Source organism: Daphnia pulex, chromosome 10 (genome assembly GCF_021134715.1).
Source record: "Daphnia pulex isolate KAP4 chromosome 10, ASM2113471v1".
Lineage (NCBI taxonomy): Eukaryota > Metazoa > Arthropoda > Branchiopoda > Diplostraca > Daphniidae > Daphnia > Daphnia pulex.
In genome coordinates this window covers 8,954,902-8,980,980 of record NC_060026.1, presented here as the reverse complement: position 1 = coordinate 8,980,980, position 26,079 = coordinate 8,954,902, and the positions used below count along the sequence as shown (strand labels likewise).

The window sequence follows — 26,079 nt, the reverse complement described above, 5'->3', positions numbered from 1 at the left end:
GAATGAGAAAAAAAGTGGGGTCCATGGATTTGGTGCGCTTGAGTGGTGGATTTGCTTGTTTAAAAAAAATCTTTGAACTGAGATTGCTCCATTAAGACAAGATTTTTTTAGAGTTCCAAATACATCATTAGAAAGACAAAAAAAATTCTTTTTTTTTATCGTTATTTTTTCATAATTTTTCAATTATTTTAAATGACCTGCACAGTAATTTCAATGAAAAAACGTGCATAAAATTTGTAAAAAAGCGGAAAACTTTAACATTTAATTGGAGTCTTCCCATTCATGATAAAAACAAATCCTTTGGTACGCGATAAAAAAATGAAACAAATCTAATTTTTTTGCGACGAAACAATTCAAAACTCGGCGGAATGACCCATTAAGGTTTAGGAGGGTTCTGATTCCGAATTCCGTTCATTAACAAATTGATCGTGAGGTGATCACCTATAGGGGAGCCCTTCAGGGGAGGTAACGTTTGAGACAGGGCGCAGCGATAAACACCAATCGTGCTATACGCCTTAGACTTGGCCTGGTCGGCTAAAAAGGCTGCTACCACAGTTACGTCATTGCACAGGTGATCGGAACGCCTTCCCACACACCAATCTAACAAAACTCCCAAGGCCGAAGCGTAAGCGGAGTTTATAGGAAATAGTCTCATGGGAGAATTTCTCACTTTAGAGGCCCCACGAAAGCACAAAAGAGTCCTGGCTCAAAACACCATCTAGAGTTGGCCGATTTCAGGTTAGCTCAATGATCCATTCACAAACACTCAAACAGTAAGCGTCTCTTCATTGAACCTTCCTGTCCCGAGACTTGAGTCCTCCCCCCTCAGGTCAAATACCCGTTGAATTGTCTTTGTTGTCGGCTTGGACTCAGTCGAGAGTCCAGGCTTTGTAACTTGTATTTGAGTGGACTTAGAATATTTTTTTGAATAGGAAATGTTGTAAGTATCTGGATTCAGGACCATTCACCGTTTACCCATTGGGAATTTGCAGACGACATCCGTGTTTAGGCTCAATTCCGCAGATGCCAGAAGACGCAACCGTTGGACCGTCCCATCCTACTTTCAGACCGCCTCTGATTGTAGCTCCTCGGTGTGGTCGACGTCCACAGCCAGAATAAATCTAGCCCAACTAATTGTCTCCAATTCCAGGAAGTTCAACGATACTAACCGGTCGTATTGTCTATTTACACATCTGGACGAATTCTCATCATTTCGCGCATCGTAAGCATCATCTCACTGAATCTACTGTAAGGAGAAAGTGTACCTTTGTGCGAATGCACCACATATGTGCGGTTACGAACTGCAACCAACATGAGATTTCTGAAACAATTGCTGCATTGGTCCAATATTGTGCTGGAAGCAAATTTAATGTTATTCCAAGATCGATATGAGACAGGTCCACCATTCGTCCAATTTTAGCATTGGGCCGATACGACCTTGGTGGAATATCGGTGGAATATTGGCTCTATCTTGTGCCTGACTCATCTCCATCTTGAAAGACCGTTATTTGAAGCCAATGTTTAACCATGATAAAGAATCATATGTAAACAACAATGTTGTACCAAATCACCATATATGTGCGGTTACGAACTGAAGCCAATGCAAGGTTTGTGAAACAGACGGTGCATTGGAACAGATCAAAAATGGGGATTGGGCTAATTAATGAAACGAAAACAGATATAGCTGCCAATACAGTTTATTAAACGTGGTAGCAAAGAGCAAACAACTCCAAATTACGTGTTTTTTAAGTTTAATCGTTGTTGACGGCTTCGTCTGCCGTTCCACGTCGTACTTTTTGCTTTAAAAACTTGTCTACGGCAGTTTTCTTAATGGCAGTGAGTTTCTTCCTATCAGCGACCCCACCGTCCTCATCCGCTGCATTAGCGAAAGTGTCTAATCCCATTTCCTTTAGAATGGTGTCGTTTGTCAACTCTTGGCTGGTGTTGCTGGCCCAACGCCAAATTATGTCTAAATTAAAGAGTAAACAAAAAAGATTAAAACAGGTAGAAAAAAAGGAATTGCTTTAAAAGTTTACCCATGACAAAGGAACAAATCATCTACATATCAGTAAAGACGTGTTTAACTTTAGTTTTTTTACGGGCGAAGTACGTCATTCTGAGCTCTTTAGACATAAGGCTCTTTAATACATTTCTGACAATAGCCTTTAGGCTCTTGTTGGTCCTCACCAGGGTCAGGACGTTTCTGATTTGTGTCTTTAGCGTTGCATCATTCCTCATCTTAACTTCAAGTTCCTCGAAAAACGTCTGAGTTGTCACAGGCAACTCATCGGCACAGTCAGTTGAGCATGGCGGGCCATTAATTGGTGTAGGCAGGTTGGTAGCGATTTCAAGTCTCCTCGTCATGAACAAGTCAGTCAGCTGCTGTATTCCCATTTTGATCTCAATAAGCATTTTTGCAACGTCAACCTGTACCAACATTGCTTTTTCTGCCTGCTGGATTACTACAACAACAAACAAGTAAACAAAAGAAATCTTTAGTAGTTGTCACTTAGGTGTACCAATAAAGACATTTTCCTTACCCAATATGTCTTCATCGCTTACAGAAATAACATCCTGTATTACCTGGTCGTTTTACACCAAAATTTCTCTGGTTTCTCTAATTTGGACGTGAGCCACACCCCCTTCTATCGGTTGAGTTACCGTTTCATCTTCTGGTCTCTTCATCTTGTTCGTGAAACACCCCCTCCCCCTTCTTCTTTTTCTGGATGAGTTCCCGTTCTGAAGGCGTATTTCAGCCATTTGAATTCCTTTCTTTCACCTCGTCCTCTGACGTAGATTCTTCAGAGCTATTGTGATCTAGATTTTCAGAACTCTTTCTAAAGGGACAGAAGGGTGAGCTTGTTACAGAACAGACGAATCAGACTCTGGCTTTTCAGCAGGAGTTACTATACCACAAATATAAAAAGTTATAATCTGGACTTACAGTTTCATAATTCAAATTATTACATATCGTACCTTTTGACTTCTGAGCTTTGGTTACAGTCTTATTTGATGTTGCCGTTGTTAGGTTTTTTAGAGCTTCTGCAATGAAGAAAAAATAGTATGCTATTTCACCATATCACCTTCAAAACCCGTATAGAATCACCTGCTTGTGTTGTAGAGCCATCACCCTTTTCCTTATGGTTACTCTCTTTCACTTTTCGGTTCCGAGTTAACTTTATTTCCTGAAATACACAAGGCAACATGAACACTGTATTGAGAGAAAAATATAACAAAATTCCATAATGAATGTACCTTGGGGAATACGTGGAGCTACAGGTGTAACTTGCACTACTTGTTAGACTTCTTTGTTGCCGGACGCTCCGATGATGATGATGAAGGCTCGGCATAATTAGTATTTGGCAGTTTCGTTTTGGTTCTGTTTTTTACAAAATTAGGTTCTGGGAAGGGGCATAATTAGCCATTTCACTTGTTTGGATCAAAAACACAATATTGTTGCAAAATCGGATAACTTGGTGGGCCATGGTGGAAATCAACATCAACTGACGTGCCTGATTCACGGGCAAGAAACAATATTGCTCGCAATATTGCCCAATATGTCAAGCCTATGTTCATTTCAGTAAGGTTAGCGTTGGTTAATCTATTTAAATGAATGCAAATGGGGTCACGGCTTGAAAAATATTGGGATTACGTTTTAAACAGCCAGGCCAATATGCAAATTGGGCCACGTTTGAAAAGTCAGGTTCAACCAATGTAAGTACCCCGCTACCAACCCAATGTCTGTATGCACCTTTGAGATTTTCATGTTTTGTACATCGCAGATAACCAATGTATCCAACAAATAATTTGTAATGAAAGGATTTCAAGATTAGTTTAGAATAGGGACAAGTTCAAATATTCACCACTAAAGGGACAAGTTTCTGATAGGTTAACCAACATTCCGCTGACACCGATTTTCTCAGCTTAGACCAAAGCAGACATAATGATGAAGAGTTTGGTACCGCATTTGGTCAAACTTGCCAGTCCAATACAAAAATTCTAATCGTAGCCACAATTTTGCCAACATTACATATTAAAGTGAGGATTATTCGCAGTAGTTGAATTCCTACATTGGTTTAGCATAGGACCCAGCTTGAAAATTACACTGCAAAATTTAAGTTACATCGGTAAACCAACCTTCTGCAAATACTGCATTTTTGTACGACATTGATCTATGAAATGACGAGCTGAGTACAACATTACGCCAAACTCTGAAATCCATATGGGGAAATACAAGTGTTATTATTTATTATTTATTAGTTGTTATCATTGCAAAAGACGGAACCCAATTTTTTGGCTATGGCAATGAGCGAATTTTCCGATGCAATCTGAGTGTATTGTTTTACAACGGTTATTAAGCAGAAAACACATGTATTGAAACAGTGTAAACATCTTTCTTGGGGTGATGATTACCTTCCGATGTTTTGTCAATATTGGGTTACGAAAGAAAATCTATATTGGTTTACAAACGGCGCATCGTCCCATCTAGAAAATTCAAACTTTAAGAAGGATACATTAATATCCAAATCTTGGAGCAATTGCAAAAAAATCTGTTACATATTTTGTCCTCATATGTGGTGCAGCAAAGGAACGATACAGCAGTCTCGGATAGTGGGTATCACCCAGCATTTAGACACCCATAGCAAATCATCGATATGAACACATTTCTGTTGCGCTTTCATGCCACTCGATGTGCTGATGTCTAGGTTTTTGGACTTAACGGGTTCAGAAAAATAATGGCCTTGTAACCTGAATTGTTTAAATGATACTCTAGTGTTGAAGAAACTCATAATTTTGACAACCATTCCAGTGTCGCAAAGGAAAAAAGAGTCTTTCTTTGTATCAGGTTTTACATGATGCTTGAGTGTTTTCAGTGAAGCTACTGGACTCTTATGGTTAAGAATACATTTTTGATCGTTGTTTCCATCTTAGATACTTTTTCAAGTTCAGATATTCTCTTTACGATTTGTGTGAGCACTTTGTTCGGGGATCTCACGAGCATCTTCACGTGACCCCAGAAAGTTTCATATGGAAAAGCAGAGCAAAAATGAATTAAGTGAGCCATCGATCTCAAGTCATCAACTAAATGAATGAGTGAATGAACATTGTGAATGAGGTGGTTCTTGCTATAAATTTCTCCAAATTGAAAAGCAAAATATTGCAAAAAATCTTGAGCCAATTAAGAGTAGGTTTTAGACAACGTATACTAGAGCAGAGAATACGAATTTCCAACTGTTAATACAAAAAATGGGTTTACTTTTCTGTTTATAAAATTCCCTTGAAGATTACTGGTCCAATATGAAGAAAAATTTTACGCAGTTCGTTGGCTTTTAGCTGATTGGGATATTTCAGTGTAGTAGTAATTCTATGAAATTCTTCTGGATACGACAGACGAATCCTAGATATCTTTGCTCCAGTTGAAAATTCTTCCATGTGCTAAGTCGATGTTTAAAATGCTTCTAGCTCCAGCATCCTGTTCAAATCGTCAGCAACCGTTTAAAAACCCCAATAAAAACAAGATGCATGTAGTCCAAAGGGAAACTCGATATCAGGTTGATCAGCAGTGGACTCCTTCCTTTGTGGTGGTTCTTGTTTACCTGATTGCGGAAAGTGGCGTCTGTTCGAAGAAAAACATCGTCTAACTCTGGGAAAGTAAGGCAGTGATAGACTAGATCAAATACACTGGTTTTGGCTGCAACGATCGCATCCACTATAGCCCCCATGCCCAGTAATAGCCTTTAGAAATTGTCTAGCAGGAGCGTCACAGACGAAAGAAGTTATTTCGACTGCATAAACTTTGCCTTCAAATTCTGAACCTTCACTTTGCAGTTGGATCAGTTCAGTAAGAAATGGTCGGAGAAATTTTTCCAAATTTGAAGGTTTTCCTTTACCAGCAAAAAGGCTTACCATAAAAGGCAAAAAATCAAGTGAATTGGTTACGCGACATAGTATTGGTCATAGGTCGACGGAATTCATTTTGAAGTCACTAGTACCATCAATCTTAATATGGATTTTGATAGTAAGTCGGTCAACCAAGCCTTTCTTCAACTTTGCCAAGAACCTTTTTTCAAAGAGAAATGATAGAATTACTTGCTATTTATTGGAGCATTGGTTGTTTGGAGTAAAGTCCTTAGGTCTATCGGTATCTTGTGACCCAGTGCTACTATTTACTTAGCAATTGCTCCAAGGGCGCTTAGAGAAAGTCTTTTCATTACAGATAATAAGGCAAGTTTTTTTCAAAATTTTTTTTTGCTAGAAATATGCTGAACGTGATTGGCACTATTCACACCACTATCGGTAGTTTCTGAAGGCTCAGTAATTTCAAGAATATTACCAGAACTATGAGACTTGATTATGTTATCCTAGTTCCCAACATTAATCTGCAGTAGTTGGACTGCATCATCTGTGATAGTGGTGTTTTCTACCTCTTTATTTCTGTGCACGTAATTAAAAAAGTTTACAATGTAATTTGAAAGTCCCGACCTGTATTTGTCCAAATTAGTGCATATTACCTTGTAACTGGAAAACGTATCGGCTGCTCAACAACAGTTTGAAAACTGGCTTCTTTTGTAGTTTCCAACAATTTTGACAATCCAACAGCACGTTTCCTTGCGAATCTTGACACTTTCTTCGTGTTCTAACACATTTCAAGGAAATTACCAGGAGGTTATATAGTAGATCTTGTATTCAGAGTAGTCAAAATGTTAGTGCATAACAACGTCCCCCACTCGCACCGGTCTATCTCTCTTCTCTTCTTTCCGCATACACCCCAGCACGATCCTTAAGCTCCTCTAGCACTACCTCCCTCCTGGTCCCCCACGCCCGTCTTGTATCATACGGCCAAAGATCCTTCTCTTTTCTTGGTCCTACACTTCTCAATTCTCTCCCACCCACCATCACTAGCTCGACAACCCTCTGCTCTTTCAAATCGAAACTAAAGACCCACCTCCTCCGTATCGCATTTTCCCAATGAGATTTTTTGTTCCAATAACCGATGACTGTACTTCAGCGTCATTTGTAACATGCTTGCATGATAAGTGTGCTATATAAATAAACTTTACATACATACATACAAATCACCTGCGGCAAAAATAATGGCAATTAAAGATGCCAAGATGCTGATCGCCAATAAAAACAACATTTACCTTTTTTGCTTACAAGCTTCACCGGATTGTTGGTAATCATGTTATTTTTTACAAGCTCGGCATGTTTCTCATTCACAATTTCCTTCTTCTTATTGAATGGGTGCCATCGACGAGTTAGAAAGTAGAAGAATACACAACCTGTTGAAAACGTGTCCGTTTGGACTGTTTCTTCATCAAGAGTCACAGACATTGAGTCAAAATCTTCCAACTTTTCAGGTGCCATCCATAAAGGAGTTCCCCTGATAGCATTCTGCGAAAAACAGCCTTCTTTGGTTTTCTTCTTAGCCAAACCTAGATCGGACAACTTCATTTGGACCGGCGTAGTTTTGGAAATGAGGATATTATCCGGTTTTACATCGCGATGGACCAAATTTCGGGAGTGAATTTAATGCAATCCATTGACGATTTGATATAAAACTATGTCATCAAGCATTCAAGCGGGCCGCTAGATAGATACAAGGGACCTACCCTACTAGCACAGAGATATCCATAGGATATCCTATGGATGTCAGAGCCGATCCAGTTGGATGTCCCAGTTGGACGTCCTATGGATGTTTAAAGGATATACTAATGTCCTCTCCTGTGGACGTCCAACTTGGGATATCCATGGACGTCCAAAAAACGGACGTCTTTGGTATCAGTTAAAAATTTGGGAAAAATTAAAAGATTTAACTTCATCGGGGATCGAACCCGGGACTTTTTGATGACATGCCAGTGCTATGCATCCATGCTATACTTGTTCTTATCAATATAAAACAAAGGGGATATTCAAGCTTCCCTACTAGCACACAATGTCCACAGGACGTTCTATGGATATCCTGTGAACGAAAACCGTCCGTCTGTTTAGCGTCAGCTACGGATATCCTATGGATGGAATGTTTGGATCAAGAAAACACGGTCCATACTGGGATGTCCTATGGATGTCCATCGGTACCAATCTGGGATGTGAAATTAATCGTTCGTTTCAGATCCTTATTCTGATATCCATACGATGTCCAATACTCATCACGAATGTACGGCTGACTTCACATCCGAGATTGGTACCAGATGGACATTCATAGGACATCCCAGTATGACCATCCGCGACCAACCGTTATCTGGATCAAAATATACCATCCATAGGATATCCGTAGCTAACGCTAAACGGACAAACGGAAAATGGACCGTCGGATATCCAATGGACGTCCTATGGACAATGTGTGCTAGTAGGGTATGCCGCTACTAGCGGCATCATCGCAAAAGTCTGTTAGGGTCCCAGCGCACAATTCCGGGACCATTTATCTGTATCCAATAAGATTTAATGGTAATTATTTTTATTACATAAAAAATAAATTATCATGATTAATTTGTCATACATATACTTATCTTCAGAAGTAAACCGAAACAACTTCAACACATTTTCGTGATCCAATTTTTTATTTTCCTCAATTTCTCTTTCGGTTAAACTTTTTCTTGTTTTGTCTTTTTTAATTTCAATTTCTTTGACAGCAACCTGACCCCCCTGGTATTTTCCTTTATATACTTTACCGAACGTCCCTTCGCTATTTTTTTTATCATTGTATACTTTCACTGTCCATGTTGGGAATGTATTGACACCCCAACACCCTATTTCAAGATCTGGCCGTCGGAGTCGCTTGCCGCGTCATCTGAACGATTATTTCCTTCGGGGCCCCCGTTAGGTGGCCCCGTTGTCACCATTGTACCCTTACCCCAAGTGTGTAAGCCACCCACTTTTGTGCTAGAAATAAATCAGTGTGAAAGAAAAGTCCATTGGGTTTACACCTTATTCTCAGGTGTCGTTTATTTCCTCATATTTTGGTATGTTACCGGTAGACACTTCCGGCAAAGTGTTTGCAAAGTGTTTACATTCCGAACAGTCCAATCAAAAACAAATCAATTGATTGATGGATAAGAAAAATAAATGAATGACTATACGTAGTAGCGTCTCTTCAAATTGTTTGATAGCTTCGCGCCACCATTTCGATAAATTTTCCGGTTGTCGTATCATATTGTCGAGTGCAGATTGAAACGGCTTGGTATGATCCTCGTTCAATTCTGGTTAATAGATAGATATGAATTATTTTAAGTAATACAGTAGTATGTAACATACATAAAGAATATTAAACGTTCTGGTCATTTTCTTTCCAAGTTGATTGGATTGTTGTTCTTCATATTATATTCGATGGCTTGAATATCATCACCAAACGGATGCACACCCGTTAAAAGGAAATAAACAATCAAGCATCCCAGAGCGAAAAAGCCAGCCTCTTTTGTAGGAAAAATTTAGATTTTCGCTGTTCACAATTTCATGGTTGCGCTTACTATCTTTCACTGAAGTCTATTTCAACCAGTATTTCCTTCGACAGATCTCCAGAATTTCAATCGAGAGATTATCGGGTTGGTTTGATTTGGTATAACTAAGTTTCGACAATCCGAAATCGGATAGTTTTATTCGCCCGTCTCGAGAAATGATAATGTTGAGCGGATTAAGATCCCCGTGTGGATACTCTAAGTTATGCAGATACTTGATTCCGCTGATCATTTGATCAATGACTTGAGATTTGCTGAGCAACGTTGGTCCCTTGTACTGTCCATCACAGCGGCAGTAATCGTACAAAGTGGAAATGTATGGCTCCAAGGCAAAATACCTTTAGAAAAAAATTTAATACTTTTTGAACCAGTGGATCTTATAGACGTTCGGCATAATCAAATTTATTTTCCAATTGGAATAACGCTCTCAACGTTGGACGTTTATTACAAGATCTATCCGTATGCCCCTCCTCCCCCAGACGAATTATGGATTATACTATTACATATTATATACGGTTATTTTCTTACCTCCATTCATCTTTGTCCTCGTGAGCAAAAATTTGTGGGATAATTTTCCGGTCGAAATATTTATCTTTATTATTGGATTTTTAAATTTCGTTACCATAGTTTTCCAGTCGTCAAAACAATCAGCTTTCAGAAGTCTTCTTATTAGAGCTTCTTTTCTGATTATTTTTTTGCTCTGCCGCCAATGCCCTGGTCGAAACTAATTCTTTTTTTGTTAAAATATCCAGCATACACATACGCAAAACTTCCTTTAGTAAACTCCTTTTTACATCCTTAATTTTGTCCCTTAAAGAAAAATTTTTCTTCTTCGATGGCGTTTACCATCATTAACAAAATCGGAAATAGATTTATTTTAACCTATGAAAACGAGTTACACCTTTCTTTATTATGGTTTATAACTACCGACTAATTGATTGGTAACTATGCGTATGTATACGGAACAGTGCCTACCTTAACTGATGGTGCTTGCAGCGAATTTAACACATACAATTCTTGCTCAGCAAACGGTTGAAAAAATTTTGTCCTTTAAGATTTTATTCGCGAATATTGGCTGCTATCTGAACCTGAAAAACCTGAAAAATTCAAGTTAGATATGCTGATGTTTATATGAATTTATCTTAGCGTGGGTTCACTTCTGCAAGTTATTTCATTTCGGTGCTTATCAAAATGAAAAATAGTCTGGTTTTATATTTAATTGTGCAATAATGCAATAGCTTTTACTGCAGAAATAATCATTTTACGTTATGTACGAAAGTAAGTAAGAGATTCGTCTTTTAATACTAATTTCTGATACATACTGCCAAAAACTGGAGGCTATTTATACCAAGAAACCAGTAAATTACATGGAAACCTTCATTCAATTTATTCATCAATTAAAAATCTTTAAAAATTTGGATTACCCTCTCTGTCTCAATTTCAACTTTTCCTAACATTTGTTGTTTCTGTCAATATTTTTAGATGTAGCCTGGCTGTTGGATGTCGTCTTTATATCGCAGCAAGCAAAACCGACCACAATAAACTTTCTATTTAAAATTCACTGTCCACAGAGTTAAAATTATTACGACACCGGGAAAACGATGCAAATTTTGTCACTTCAATCAATAATAATTATTATTAGCTCGTGCCATCCAAGAGGGTCCTGGAGGGTCTTAATTGTAATCGTAATCGTTGTCTTAGGAATTGTCTGCGGGTTAAAATTTTTACTGTTTATCCACTGTGGTAGGGTAGGCCTAGTGTAACTCGATATGAGAGTATTAGATATGAAAATAATACCGATGCATTCGGCAGATATCAAGCGCGGGTAAGAAAACTGCTGTTATCCTTTTTAGCAGTTTGAATTTTGGTTGGATTGATTTTTTAATAATTTTCTATCGATATTTCTTCTAACGATTAATAAGAACGATGTTGTCTGCTTTCATTTTCTTTAATTTTTGCCCAAGCGTTTTTAATCCATCTTTAATTTTAAGCACAATATGATTAAAAGGTTTGTGGTTTAAGATTACAAAGAAAATGGAGCTTATTAACGAACATGGGATGCACGAAAACAGAAAATAACAAAAATGTGATCGTCGATTCGTTACCTGAACTCTGGGAGTTCTCATGCTCATGGTGTTTCTCAGGTACAATAAAGAATAAAGTAACAATACAAATGAAATGATTATTTTAGCTTAAATGGAAGAGTTAAAATGTTCCAAATTTGTTAAATTTTAGTTCCTGACTACCGTTGATATTGTAAAAATCCCCCCTGTCGATACATGGCAGTTTGTTTGTAAGTTGTAACATTTTTCAACTTGTGCATAGATTTTGCTTGTGTTGGTGTCAGTCTCACCAACAAAAAATTTAACACTGTCTGACATCAGTAATCATCTTAATATCATAGTTAATGATAATGTTTCGTAATGGTTTTCGTTATTACTTCTATTCTTGTGCCCTACTAGATATGTATATGATGCAGGACTTGCATCAAAACACACAATGTATGTAAACCAGCATTACACGTAAAACTTAAGTTCTGTCTAAAAAAATCTTGTATTGTAAAAGCTATACACTTGTTTGTATAGTTAATTTTCTGTACATTGTATGCAGAAAATGTCCCTCTGAAATATGCCCATTTTCAACAGTGGACAATATTGTCTCAGTGAAAAGGAGAAACAGTTTTCTGCAATTCACGGACAATATTGTCTACGCAATAGGACATATAAGTCTTATGCTAAAAGTGGGAAATATTGTTCCGACTTTTATACAAGAAGATAGAACCTTTTGCAGTTTTAAACCTTCCCCTGGCTAAACACCAGTGCGAAGGAAATTAACGCCCTCGTCATTAAAGGTAATCCCCTGAAAGCTAGCCATAAAAAATTGAGTCTCAAGGTTGGTAACTATGACACCATCTCTAACTCTTTTTTTATTTGACGCGCGTCTTTAATCCCCAATTTTGCTCCCCCTCCTCGGCACTCACTACCGAGTTTGCACAATCAGTGGGTGAAACACGGGGTACTGATTGCAATCAGCTATCATTACACTTATCCGTAATAAAAAACGGCAAGTGAATCAATGTTTTACAGGGATACTGGGTGTAATTTTAGGGATTTCAAAAACATGCCAGCTGAATTTAAAAATTCATTATAGCTGATAATAGCCGCAGTTTATAATATAGCCGCAGTTCTGTCGAATCCCTACTGACTGTTCTTGTGAAATCTGTTAGCGCGTGTTAAACTAACATGAGGTTCATGAAAAATTCTAAGCCCCTTTTAACAAATGTCCCACGTTATTTCCATCGTCATAATATGTTCTTAAATTAATATCTCAAAGCTCAGTTGTCAGCGTTGGAAGCTGCTGATCATATGTGAATATTGGGTTCAAATCCAGTTAACGACTGAACTATGGTGTTAAAACTTAGAAGAAACTCACAAATAATATTGTTTTTAACACAAATCTTAACAAAGGAATTGGCCTTGGGTGGGGGTAAGTGGGTGGCTTCACCCACTGATATTCTTACGCGTACTGCGCAAGAATATCAGCAAACTAAACTCATTAGAGAAGATTCTACCAATGTGTCGTGGGCAATGGTGATTAAAATGCATCGACTGGGAATCGAACCCGGGCCGCCCGCGTGGCAGGCGAGCATTCTACCACTGAACCATCGATGCTTGCACTTCATGTATACTTCTTCATACAAATTGAACGAAGAAAACCCATCTATTGTAGCCGACTATCATGCCTAAGCTTGTTAGCTTTCATTACGGAAATCAAGGTTTGTGGCGATCAAACGATCCACAGAAATATAAAAAAATAACCTGACTAATCTGACTGATTCTTTCAAAAGACTAAATGTGTTCGTGTGATAATCAATCTTACCATCGGAATCTACTCCTTAATAAAAGACACCGTAGTTCCCCAAATATAATGATAGTAATTACATCGAAATCAAGATTTCGTGGCTCAACGGTAGCGCGCCTGACTCCAGATCAGGAGGTAGCGGGTTCAATTCACGTCGAAATCAATCAAAAAATATCTCTTGTCAAGGTTTGTTTGCGCTAATAAAACGGATACAACATTCAAATAACATTTATCACCATTTTTTCTATATCTGGTTATCTCAACACACATGTATCCTAATTAAATTTGAATTGTAGTCACCTGCTTTTTTTTCTTTTTCACAAAATGTGACTTTAGATCTACACGGAACTACAGTTTTTGGAATGGGAGAGCATAGAACCATGTGAGTTTACAAAAGGGGGAACATTTGCGTCTGAATTTCGATTACCTCAGCAGTTGGAACACGAAGAGTTTGAACCGATAACTATCTTGGGTTTCCACGATACAGACACAGAGTCTGGCGATGGATATAACTTGTACCTCTCTGTCCTACAAATGGTTTATTCGCCAAATGGTATGATCAAAGGAAGATTAAGTAATCTAAACCAATCTCGCAAAAAAAAGAGTCCGCTTAAAGAGATTGCTTCAACCACCACTAACCACTAAGTACCGTCCTTACGCGTACTGCGCAAGAATATCAGCAAACTAAACTCAATAGAGTAGATTCTACCAATGTGTCGTGGGCAATGGTGATAAAAATCGACCGGGAATAGAACCCGGGCCGCACGCGTTGCATGCGAGCTTTCTACCACTGAACCATCGATGCTTGCACTTCATGTATACTTGTTGATACAAATTGAACGACGACAACCCATCTATTGTAGCTGACTATCATGCCTAAGCTTGTTAGCTTTCATTACGGAAATCAAGGTTTGTGGCGATCAAACGATCCACAGAAATATAAAAAAATAACCTGACTAATCTGACTGACTCTTTAAAAAGACTAAATGTGTTCGTGTGATAATCAATCTTAACATCGGAATCTACTCCTTAATAAAAGACACCGTCGTTCCCCAAATGTAACGATAATAATTACATCGAAAATCAAGATTTCGTGGCGCAACGGTAGCGCGCCTGACTCCAGATCAGGGGGTTGCGTGTTCAAATCACGTCGAAATCAAGAAAAAAATATCTCTTGTGAAGGTATGTTTGGGCTTTTAAACGGATACTACGTTCAAATAACATTAAACACCATTGTTTCTTTATTTTGTTATCTCAACACACATTTATCCTAATTCAATTTGAATTGTAGTCAGCTGCTTTTTTTCTTTTTATCAAAATGTGACTTTAGATCTATACAGGACTACAGTTGTTGGAATAAGAGAGCATAGAACCAAGTAAATTTACAAAAGAAGGAACATTTGCGTCTGAATGTCGATTACCACAGCAGTTGGAACACGACGAGTTTGAACCGATAACTATCTTGGGTTTCCACGATACAAACACAGAGTCTGGCGATGGATATAACTTGTACCTCTCTGTCCTACAAATGGTTTATTCGCCAATTGGTATGATCAATGGAAGATTAAGTAATCTAAACCAATCTCGCAAACAAAAAAGAGTCCGCTTAAAGAGATTGCTTCAACCATCACTAACCAATAAGTACCGTCCTTGCGCGTACAGCGTAAGAATATCAGCAAACTAAACTCAATAGAGTAGATTCTACCAATGTGTCGTAGGCAACGGTGATTAAAATGCATCCACCGGGAATCGAACCCGGTCCACCCGCGTGGCAGGCGAGCATTCTACCGCTGATCCATCAATGCTTGCACCACTTATATACTTCTTGATACAAAATGAACGACAACAGCCCATCTATTCTAGCCGACTATCATGCCTAAGCTTGTTAGCTTTCATTACGGAAATCAAGGATTGTAACGATCAAAAGATCCAGAGAAATATAAAAAAACTAACCTGACTAATCTGACTGATTCTTTCAAAGAGGAGGGCGGGAGGAAATTACAGTTCAAATCGATTCTCTCTATCTCATACAATCTAAATTGTCTTTGTGGAGTACCTAAGACAATTCCCAATTGTATATTGATTGTTCAAATCAATTTTATCTGTGACTTTAACCCTTTATCTACCGTCTAAACAAAAAAAATGACGACTTTTCAGTAGGGTGTGGCGGACGCAAGCTCGCAGAAACGAGAGAAAATAAATAGTCAAAAGCGGTCGCTCTTTTAGCTGTTTTCTCAATGACCTACCTACAGAATTGAATCGCCTTTTCAACATATATCAATTGTCCCTCGGTTTATCGAGGGTTAGAGTTTAAGTCCATTCGTGCGCGTCGTTACTGAGTTAAAACGTTTTATTAATTTTTAAATTTCGTTTCTTATTCCCTATGCCTTTGATGCACGCGCTCCCTTTCCCCGTGGAGGGAGGGAGGGAGAGGGAGAGGGAGGGATAGGGTGCACGTACTAAAGGCATAGGGGAAAAAACAAAATTAAAAAATTCATCACTTTTGAACGGATTGTGGAACAAGTTTTATTCTTTTACCAGATGTTCTTCATACTACCACCTATAACTGGTACAAATTTGGGTTCGATCTGAAAGACCAGATTTGATCAGCTGATTATTTAACAAGCAATCCACCACTCAAGCGCACCAAATCCATGGACCCCACTTTTTCATCAATCTTTAACTTAACTCTTACTTAACACTTATACAATAACTTAACACGACTTAACATATCATGTTTTCTACTCCGGATTCATCTGTTTTTGCAGACATTAAATATTCCCTGCCGTTCGGGAGATATTTAATGTTAAAGTTTAGTTTTTTTCAAATTTTAACAATTTTGGGGGGTCTTTTGTATCGCTTTTTGGGAAAATGCTAACCTTAAAAAAAATTCTCCCAAAAGTTTCATCGGCCATCCCTCAATACCAATCCAAAAGGATTTTACATTCCGTATTAGATTGGCTGATTTATTCCCAATCTAGTAAAGTGTAATTTTGACCAGTTTCCTAACCAGCCTAGTCGCCATTTTTTATTACTCTCTCTCGCGTTCCTGGTGGATGACAGCCAAAGCTACGCTTTCCTGGCCTTCACTTTAGAACGGGGGACATACTGTAGGCCCTTTCATATAGTCTAGTGGCCAGCAATATGAAGCCCGAGGTGCATAGAACTCGTATGCTTCGGCTGTCATCCGCTCATTTTTGGTCTTATAGCGGAATGAGAAAAAAAGTGGGGTCCATGGATTTGGTGCGCTTGAGTGGTGGATTTGCTTGTTTAAAAAAAATCTTTGAACTGAGATTGCTCCATTAAGACAAGATTTTTTTAGAGTTCCAAATACATCATTAGAAAGACAAAAAAATTCTTTTTTTTTATCGTTATTTTTTCATAATTTTTCAATTATTTTAAATGACCTGCACAGTAATTTCAATGAAAAAACGTGCATAAAATTTGTAAAAAAGCGGAAAACTTTAACATTTAATTGGAGTCTTCCCATTCATGATAAAAACAAATCCTTTGGTACGCGATAAAAAAATGAAACAAATCTAATTTTTTTGCGACGAAACAATTCAAAACTCGGCGGAATGACCCATTAAGGTTTAGGAGGGTTCTGATTCCGAATTCCGTTCATTAACAAATTGATCGTGAGGTGATCACCTATAGGGGAGCCCTTCAGGGGAGGTAACGTTTGAGACAGGGCGCAGCGATAAACACCAATCGTGCTATACGCCTTAGACTTGGCCTGGTCGGCTAAAAAGGCTGCTACCACAGTTACGTCATTGCACAGGTGATCGGAACGCCTTCCCACACACCAATCTAACAAAACTCCCAAGGCCGAAGCGTAAGCGGAGTTTATAGGAAATAGTCTCATGGGAGAATTTCTCACTTTAGAGGCCCCACGAAAGCACAAAAGAGTCCTGGCTCAAAACACCATCTAGAGTTGGCCGATTTCAGGTTAGCTCAATGATCCATTCACAAACACTCAAACAGTAAGCGTCTCTTCATTGAACCTTCCTGTCCCGAGACTTGAGTCCTCCCCCCTCAGGTCAAATACCCGTTGAATTGTCTTTGTTGTCGGCTTGGACTCAGTCGAGAGTCCAGGCTTTGTAACTTGTATTTGAGTGGACTTAGAATATTTTTTTGAATAGGAAATGTTGTAAGTATCTGGATTCAGGACCATTCACCGTTTACCCATTGGGAATTTGCAGACGACATCCGTGTTTAGGCTCAATTCCGCAGATGCCAGAAGACGCAACCGTTGGACCGTCCCATCCTACTTTCAGACCGCCTCTGATTGTAGCTCCTCGGTGTGGTCGACGTCCACAGCCGGAATAAATCTAGCCCAACTAATTGTCTCCAATTCCAGGAAGTTCAACGATACTAACCGGTCGTATTGTCTATTTACACATCTGGACGAATTCTCATCATTTCGCGCATCGTAAGCATCATCTCACTGAATCTACTGTAAGGAGAAAGTGTACCTTTGTGCGAATGCACCACATATGTGCGGTTACGAACTGCAACCAACATGAGATTTCTGAAACAATTGCTGCATTGGTCCAATATTGTGCTGGAAGCAAATTTAATGTTATTCCAAGATCGATATGAGACAGGTCCACCATTCGTCCAATTTTAGCATTGGGCCGATACGACCTTGGTGGAATATCGGTGGAATATTGGCTCTATCTTGTGCCTGACTCATCTCCATCTTGAAAGACCGTTATTTGAAGCCAATGTTTAACCATGATAAAGAATCATATGTAAACAACAATGTTGTACCAAATCACCATATATGTGCGGTTACGAACTGAAGCCAATGCAAGGTTTGTGAAACAGACGGTGCATTGGAACAGATCAAAAATGGGGATTGGGCTAATTAATGAAACGAAAACAGATATAGCTGCCAATACAGTTTATTAAACGTGGTAGCAAAGAGCAAACAACTCCAAATTACGTGTTTTTTAAGTTTAATCGTTGTTGACGGCTTCGTCTGCCGTTCCACGTCGTACTTTTTGCTTTAAAAACTTGTCTACGGCAGTTTTCTTAATGGCAGTGAGTTTCTTCCTATCAGCGACCCCACCGTCCTCATCCGCTGCATTAGCGAAAGTGTCTAATCCCATTTCCTTTAGAATGGTGTCGTTTGTCAACTCTTGGCTGGTGTTGCTGGCCCAACGCCAAATTATGTCTAAATTAAAGAGTAAACAAAAAAGATTAAAACAGGTAGAAAAAAAGGAATTGCTTTAAAAGTTTACCCATGACAAAGGAACAAATCATCTACATATCAGTAAAGACGTGTTTAACTTTAGTTTTTTTACGGGCGAAGTACGTCATTCTGAGCTCTTTAGACATAAGGCTCTTTAATACATTTCTGACAATAGCCTTTAGGCTCTTGTTGGTCCTCACCAGGGTCAGGACGTTTCTGATTTGTGTCTTTAGCGTTGCATCATTCCTCATCTTAACTTCAAGTTCCTCGAAAAACGTCTGAGTTGTCACAGGCAACTCATCGGCACAGTCAGTTGAGCATGGCGGGCCATTAATTGGTGTAGGCAGGTTGGTAGCGATTTCAAGTCTCCTCGTCATGAACAAGTCAGTCAGCTGCTGTATTCCCATTTTGATCTCAATAAGCATTTTTGCAACGTCAACCTGTACCAACATTGCTTTTTCTGCCTGCTGGATTACTACAACAACAAACAAGTAAACAAAAGAAATCTTTAGTAGTTGTCACTTAGGTGTACCAATAAAGACATTTTCCTTACCCAATATGTCTTCATCGCTTACAGAAATAACATCCTGTATTACCTGGTCGTTTTACACCAAAATTTCTCTGGTTTCTCTAATTTGGACGTGAGCCACACCCCCTTCTATCGGTTGAGTTACCGTTTCATCTTCTGGTCTCTTCATCTTGTTCGTGAAACACCCCCTCCCCCTTCTTCTTTTTCTGGATGAGTTCCCGTTCTGAAGGCGTATTTCAGCCATTTGAATTCCTTTCTTTCACCTCGTCCTCTGACGTAGATTCTTCAGAGCTATTGTGATCTAGATTTTCAGAACTCTTTCTAAAGGGACAGAAGGGTGAGCTTGTTACAGAACAGACGAATCAGACTCTGGCTTTTCAGCAGGAGTTACTATACCACAAATATAAAAAGTTATAATCTGGACTTACAGTTTCATAATTCAAATTATTACATATCGTACCTTTTGACTTCTGAGCTTTGGTTACAGTCTTATTTGATGTTGCCGTTGTTAGGTTTTTTAGAGCTTCTGCAATGAAGAAAAAATAGTATGCTATTTCACCATATCACCTTCAAAACCCGTATAGAATCACCTGCTTGTGTTGTAGAGCCATCACCCTTTTCCTTATGGTTACTCTCTTTCACTTTTCGGTTCCGAGTTAACTTTATTTCCTGAAATACACAAGGCAACATGAACACTGTATTGAGAGAAAAATATAACAAAATTCCATAATGAATGTACCTTGGGGAATACGTGGAGCTACAGGTGTAACTTGCACTACTTGTTAGACTTCTTTGTTGCCGGACGCTCCGATGATGATGATGAAGGCTCGGCATAATTAGTATTTGGCAGTTTCGTTTTGGTTCTGTTTTTTTACAAAATTAGGTTCTGGGAAGGGGCATAATTAGCCATTTCACTTGTTTGGATCAAAAACACAATATTGTTGCAAAATCGGATAACTTGGTGGGCCATGGTGGAAATCAACATCAACTGACGTGCCTGATTCACGGGCAAGAAACAATATTGCTCGCAATATTGCCCAATATGTCAAGCCTATGTTCATTTCAGTAAGGTTAGCGTTGGTTAATCTATTTAAATGAATGCAAATGGGGTCACGGCTTGAAAAATATTGGGATTACGTTTTAAACAGCCAGGCCAATATGCAAATTGGGCCACGTTTGAAAAGTCAGGTTCAACCAATGTAAGTACCCCGCTACCAACCCAATGTCTGTATGCACCTTTGAGATTTTCATGTTTTGTACATCGCAGATAACCAATGTATCCAACAAATAATTTGTAATGAAAGGATTTCAAGATTAGTTTAGAATAGGGACAAGTTCAAATATTCACCACTAAAGGGACAAGTTTCTGATAGGTTAACCAACATTCCGCTGACACCGATTTTCTCAGCTTAGACCAAAGCAGACATAATGATGAAGAGTTTGGTACCGCATTTGGTCAAACTTGCCAGTCCAATACAAAAATTCTAATCGTAGCCACAATTTTGCCAACATTACATATTAAAGTGAGGATTATTCGCAGTAGTTGAATTCCTACATTGGTTTAGCATAGGACCCAGCTTGAAAATTACACTGCAAAATTTAAGTTACATCGGTAAACCAACCTTCTGCAAATACTGCATTTCTGTACGACATTGATCTATGAAATGACGAGCTGAGTACAACATTACGCCAAACTCTGAAATCCATATGGGGAAATACAAGTGTTATTATTTATTATTTATTAGTTGTTATCATTGCAAAAGACGGAACCCAATTTTTTGGCTATGGCAATGAGCGAATTTTCCGATGCAATCTGAGTGTATTGTTTTACAACGGTTATTAAGCAGAAAACACATGTATTGAAACAGTGTAAACATCTTTCTTGGGGTGATGATTACCTTCCGATGTTTTGTCAATATTGGGTTACGAAAGAAAATCTATATTGGTTTACAAACGGCGCATCGTCCCATCTAGAAAATTCAAACTTTAAGAAGGATACATTAATATCCAAATCTTGGAGCAATTGCAAAAAAATCTGTTACATATTTTGTCCTCATATGTGGTGCAGCAAAGGAACGATACAGCAGTCTCGGATAGTGGGTATCACCCAGCATTTAGACACCCATAGCAAATCATCGATATGAACACATTTCTGTTGCGCTTTCATGCCACTCGATGTGCTGATGTCTAGGTTTTTGGACTTAACGGGTTCAGAAAAATAATGGCCTTGTAACCTGAATTGTTTAAATGATACTCTAGTGTTGAAGAAACTCATAATTTTGACAACCATTCCAGTGTCGCAAAGGAAAAAAGAGTCTTTCTTTGTATCAGGTTTTACATGATGCTTGAGTGTTTTCAGTGAAGCTACTGGACTCTTATGGTTAAGAATACATTTTTGATCGTTGTTTCCATCTTAGATACTTTTTCAAGTTCAGATATTCTCTTTACGATTTGTGTGAGCACTTTGTTCGGGGATCTCACGAGCATCTTCACGTGACCCCAGAAAGTTTCATATGGAAAAGCAGAGCAAAAATGAATTAAGTGAGCCATCGATCTCAAGTCATCAACTAAATGAATGAGTGAATGAACATTGTGAATGAGGTGGTTCTTGCTATAAATTTCTCCAAATTGAAAAGCAAAATATTGCAAAAAATCTTGAGCCAATTAAGAGTAGGTTTTAGACAACGTATACTAGAGCAGAGAATACGAATTTCCAACTGTTAATACAAAAAATGGGTTTACTTTTCTGTTTATAAAATTCCCTTGAAGATTACTGGTCCAATATGAAGAAAAATTTTACGCAGTTCGTTGGCTTTTAGCTGATTGGGATATTTCAGTGTAGTAGTAATTCTATGAAATTCTTCTGGATACGACAGACGAATCCTAGATATCTTTGCTCCAGTTGAAAATTCTTCCATGTGCTAAGTCGATGTTTAAAATGCTTCTAGCTCCAGCATCCTGTTCAAATCGTCAGCAACCGTTTAAAAACCCCAATAAAAACAAGATGCATGTAGTCCAAAGGGAAACTCGATATCAGGTTGATCAGCAGTGGACTCCTTCCTTTGTGGTGGTTCTTGTTTACCTGATTGCGGAAAGTGGCGTCTGTTCGAAGAAAAACATCGTCTAACTCTGGGAAAGTAAGGCAGTGATAGACTAGATCAAATACACTGGTTTTGGCTGCAACGATCGCATCCACTATAGCCCCCATGCCCAGTAATAGCCTTTAGAAATTGTCTAGCAGGAGCGTCACAGACGAAAGAAGTTATTTCGACTGCATAAACTTTGCCTTCAAATTCTGAACCTTCACTTTGCAGTTGGATCAGTTCAGTAAGAAATGGTCGGAGAAATTTTTCCAAATTTGAAGGTTTTCCTTTACCAGCAAAAAGGCTTACCATAAAAGGCAAAAAATCAAGTGAATTGGTTACGCGACATAGTATTGGTCATAGGTCGACGGAATTCATTTTGAAGTCACTAGTACCATCAATCTTAATATGGATTTTGATAGTAAGTCGGTCAACCAAGCCTTTCTTCAACTTTGCCAAGAACCTTTTTTCAAAGAGAAATGATAGAATTACTTGCTATTTATTGGAGCATTGGTTGTTTGGAGTAAAGTCCTTAGGTCTATCGGTATCTTGTGACCCAGTGCTACTATTTACTTAGCAATTGCTCCAAGGGCGCTTAGAGAAAGTCTTTTCATTACAGATAATAAGGCAAGTTTTTTTCAAAATTTTTTTTTGCTAGAAATATGCTGAACGTGATTGGCACTATTCACACCACTATCGGTAGTTTCTGAAGGCTCAGTAATTTCAAGAATATTACCAGAACTATGAGACTTGATTATGTTATCCTAGTTCCCAACATTAATCTGCAGTAGTTGGACTGCATCATCTGTGATAGTGGTGTTTTCTACCTCTTTATTTCTGTGCACGTAATTAAAAAAGTTTACAATGTAATTTGAAAGTCCCGACCTGTATTTGTCCAAATTAGTGCATATTACCTTGTAACTGGAAAACGTATCGGCTGCTCAACAACAGTTTGAAAACTGGCTTCTTTTGTAGTTTCCAACAATTTTGACAATCCAACAGCACGTTTCCTTGCGAATCTTGACACTTTCTTCGTGTTCTAACACATTCCAAGGAAATTACCAGGAGGTTATATAGTAGATCTTGTATTCAGAGTAGTCAAAATGTTAGTGCATAACAACGTCCCCCACTCGCACCGGTCTATCTCTCTTCTCTTCTTTCCGCATACACCCCAGCACGATCCTTAAGCTCCTCTAGCACTACCTCCCTCCTGGTCCCCCACGCCCGTCTTGTATCATACGGCCAAAGATCCTTCTCTTTTCTTGGTCCTACACTTCTCAATTCTCTCCCACCCACCATCACTAGCTCGACAACCCTCTGCTCTTTCAAATCGAAACTAAAGACCCACCTCCTCCGTATCGCATTTTCCCAATGAGATTTTTTGTTCCAATAACCGATGACTGTACTTCAGCGTCATTTGTAACATGCTTGCATGATAAGTGTGCTATATAAATAAACTTTACATACATACATACAAATCACCTGCGGCAAAAATAATGGCAATTAAAGATGCCAAGATGCTGATCGCCAATAAAAACAACATTTACCTTTTTTGCTTACAAGCTTCACCGGATTGTTGGTAATCATGTTATTTTTTACAAGCTCGGCATGTTTCTCATTCACAATTTCCTTCTTCTTATTGAATGGGTGCCATCGACGAGTTAGAAAGTAGAAGAATACACAACCTGTTGAAAACGTGTCCGTTTGGACTGTTTCTTCATCAAGAGTCACAGACATTGAGTCAAAATCTTCCAACTTTTCAGGTGCCATCCATAAAGGAGTTCCCCTGATAGCACTCTGCGAAAAACAGCCTTCTTTGGTTTTCTTCTTAGCCAAACCTAGATCGGACAACTTCATTTGGACCGGCGTAGTTTTGGAAATGAGGATATTATCCGGTTTTACATCGCGATGGACCAAATTTCGGGAGTGAATTTAATGCAATCCATTGACGATTTGATATAAAACTATGTCATCAAGCATTCAAGCGGGCCGCTAGATAGATACAAGGGACCTATGCCGCTACTAGCGGCATCATCGCAAAAGTCTGTTAGGGTCCCAGCGCACAATTCCGGGACCATTTATCTGTATCCAATAAGATTTAATGGTAATTATTTTTATTACATAAAAAATAAATTATCATGATTAATTTGTCATACATATACTTATCTTCAGAAGTAAACCGAAACAATTTCAACACATTTTCGTGATCCAATTTTTTATTTTCCTCAATTTCTCTTTCGGTTAAACTTTTTCTTGTTTTGTCTTTTTTAATTTCAATTTCTTTGACAGCAACCTGACCCCCCTGGTATTTTCCTTTATATACTTTACCGAACGACCCTTCGCCATTTTTTTATCATTGTATACTTTTACTGTCCATGTAGGGAATGTATTGACACCCCAACACCCTATTTCAAGATCTGGCCGTCGGAGTCGCTTGCCGCGTCATCTTAACGATTATTTCCTTCGGGGCCCCCGTTAGGTGGCCCCGTTGTTACCATTGTACCCTTACCCCAAGTGTGTAATCCGCCCACTTTTGTGCTAGAAATAAATCAGTGTGAAAGAAAAGTCCATTGGGTTAACACCTTATTCTCAGGTGTCGTTTATTTCCTCATATTTTGGTATGTTACCGGTAGACACTTCCGGCAAAGTGTTACATTCCGAACAATCCAATCAAAAACAAATCAATTGATTGATGGATAAGAAAAATAAATGAATGACTATACGTAATAGCGTCTCTTCAAATTGTTTGATAGCTTCGCGCCACCATTTCGATAAATTTTCCGGTTGTCGTATCATATTGTCGAGTGCAGATTGAAACGGCTTGTTATGATCCTCGTTCAATTCTGGTTAATAGATAGATATGAATTATTTTAAGTAATACAGTAGTATGTAACATACATAAAGAATATTAAACGTTCTGGTCATTTTCTTTCCAAGTTGATTGGATTGTTGTTCTTCATATTATATTCGATGGCTTGAATATCATCACCAAACGGATGCACACCCGTTAAAAGGAAATAAACAATCAAGCATCCCAGAGCGAAAAAGCCACCCTCTTTTGTAGGAAAAATTTAGATTTTCGCTGTTCACAATTTCATGGTTGCGCTTACTATCTTTCCCTGAAGTCTATTTCAGCCAGTATTTCCTTCGACAGATCTCCGGAATTTGAATCGAGAGATTATCGGGTTGGTTTGATTTGGTATAACTAAGTTTCGACAATCCGAAATCGGATAGTTTTATTCGCCCGTCTCGAGAAATGATAATGTTGAGCGGATTAAGATCCCCGTGTGGATACTCTAAGTTATGCAGATACTTGATTCCGCTGATCATTTGATCAATGACTTGAGATTTGCTGAGCAACGTTGGTCCCTTGTACTGTCCATCACAGCGGCAGTAATCGTACAAAGTGGAAATGTATGGCTCCAAGGCAAAATACCTTTAGAAAAAAATTTAATACTTTTTAAATCAGTGGATCTTATAGACGTTCGGCATAATCAAATTTATTATACTATTACAGATTATATACGGTTATTTTCTTACCTCCATTCATCTTTGTCCTCGTGAGCAAAAATTTGCGGGATAATTTTCCGGTCGAAATATTTATCTTTATTATTGGATTTTTTAAATTTCGTTACCATAGTTTTCCAGTCGTCAAAACAATCAGCTTTCAGAAGTCTTCTTATTAGAGCTTCTTTTCTGATTATTTTTTTTGCTCTGCCGCCAATGCCCTGGTCGAAACTAATCCTTTTTTTGTTAAAATATCCAGCATACACATACGCAAAACTTCCTTTAGTAAACTCCTTTTTACATCCTTAATTTTGTCCCTTAAAGAAAAATTTTTCTTCTTCGATGGCGTTTACCATCTTTAACAAAATTGGAAATAGATTTATTTTAACCTATGAAAACGAGTTACACCTTTCTTTATTATGGTTTATAACTACCGACTAATTGATT

At 38.4% G+C, this 26,079-nt stretch overlaps 1 protein-coding gene across 2 annotated transcripts; it reads right to left on the bottom strand.

The window, feature by feature from the left end:
* Positions 1-24,634: 24,634 nt before the first annotated feature.
* On the bottom strand, positions 24,635-26,079 carry LOC124206023 (cAMP-dependent protein kinase catalytic subunit PRKX-like). 2 transcript variants are annotated; one of them, XR_006879538.1, is made up of 3 exons: positions 25,666-26,079; positions 25,024-25,561; positions 24,635-24,968 (listed from the first exon to the last, which is right to left on the bottom strand). XR_006879538.1 is itself a non-coding variant. In XM_046603630.1 (2 exons), the coding sequence occupies exons 1-2, from the start codon at positions 25,761-25,763 to the stop codon at positions 25,252-25,254; spliced, it is 408 nt and encodes a 135-aa protein (XP_046459586.1). In that variant the 5' UTR covers positions 25,764-26,079; the 3' UTR covers positions 24,635-25,251. The 2 variants fall into 2 exon arrangements, 1 of the variants encoding a protein (XP_046459586.1); XM_046603630.1 differs by having other exon boundaries at positions 24,635-25,561.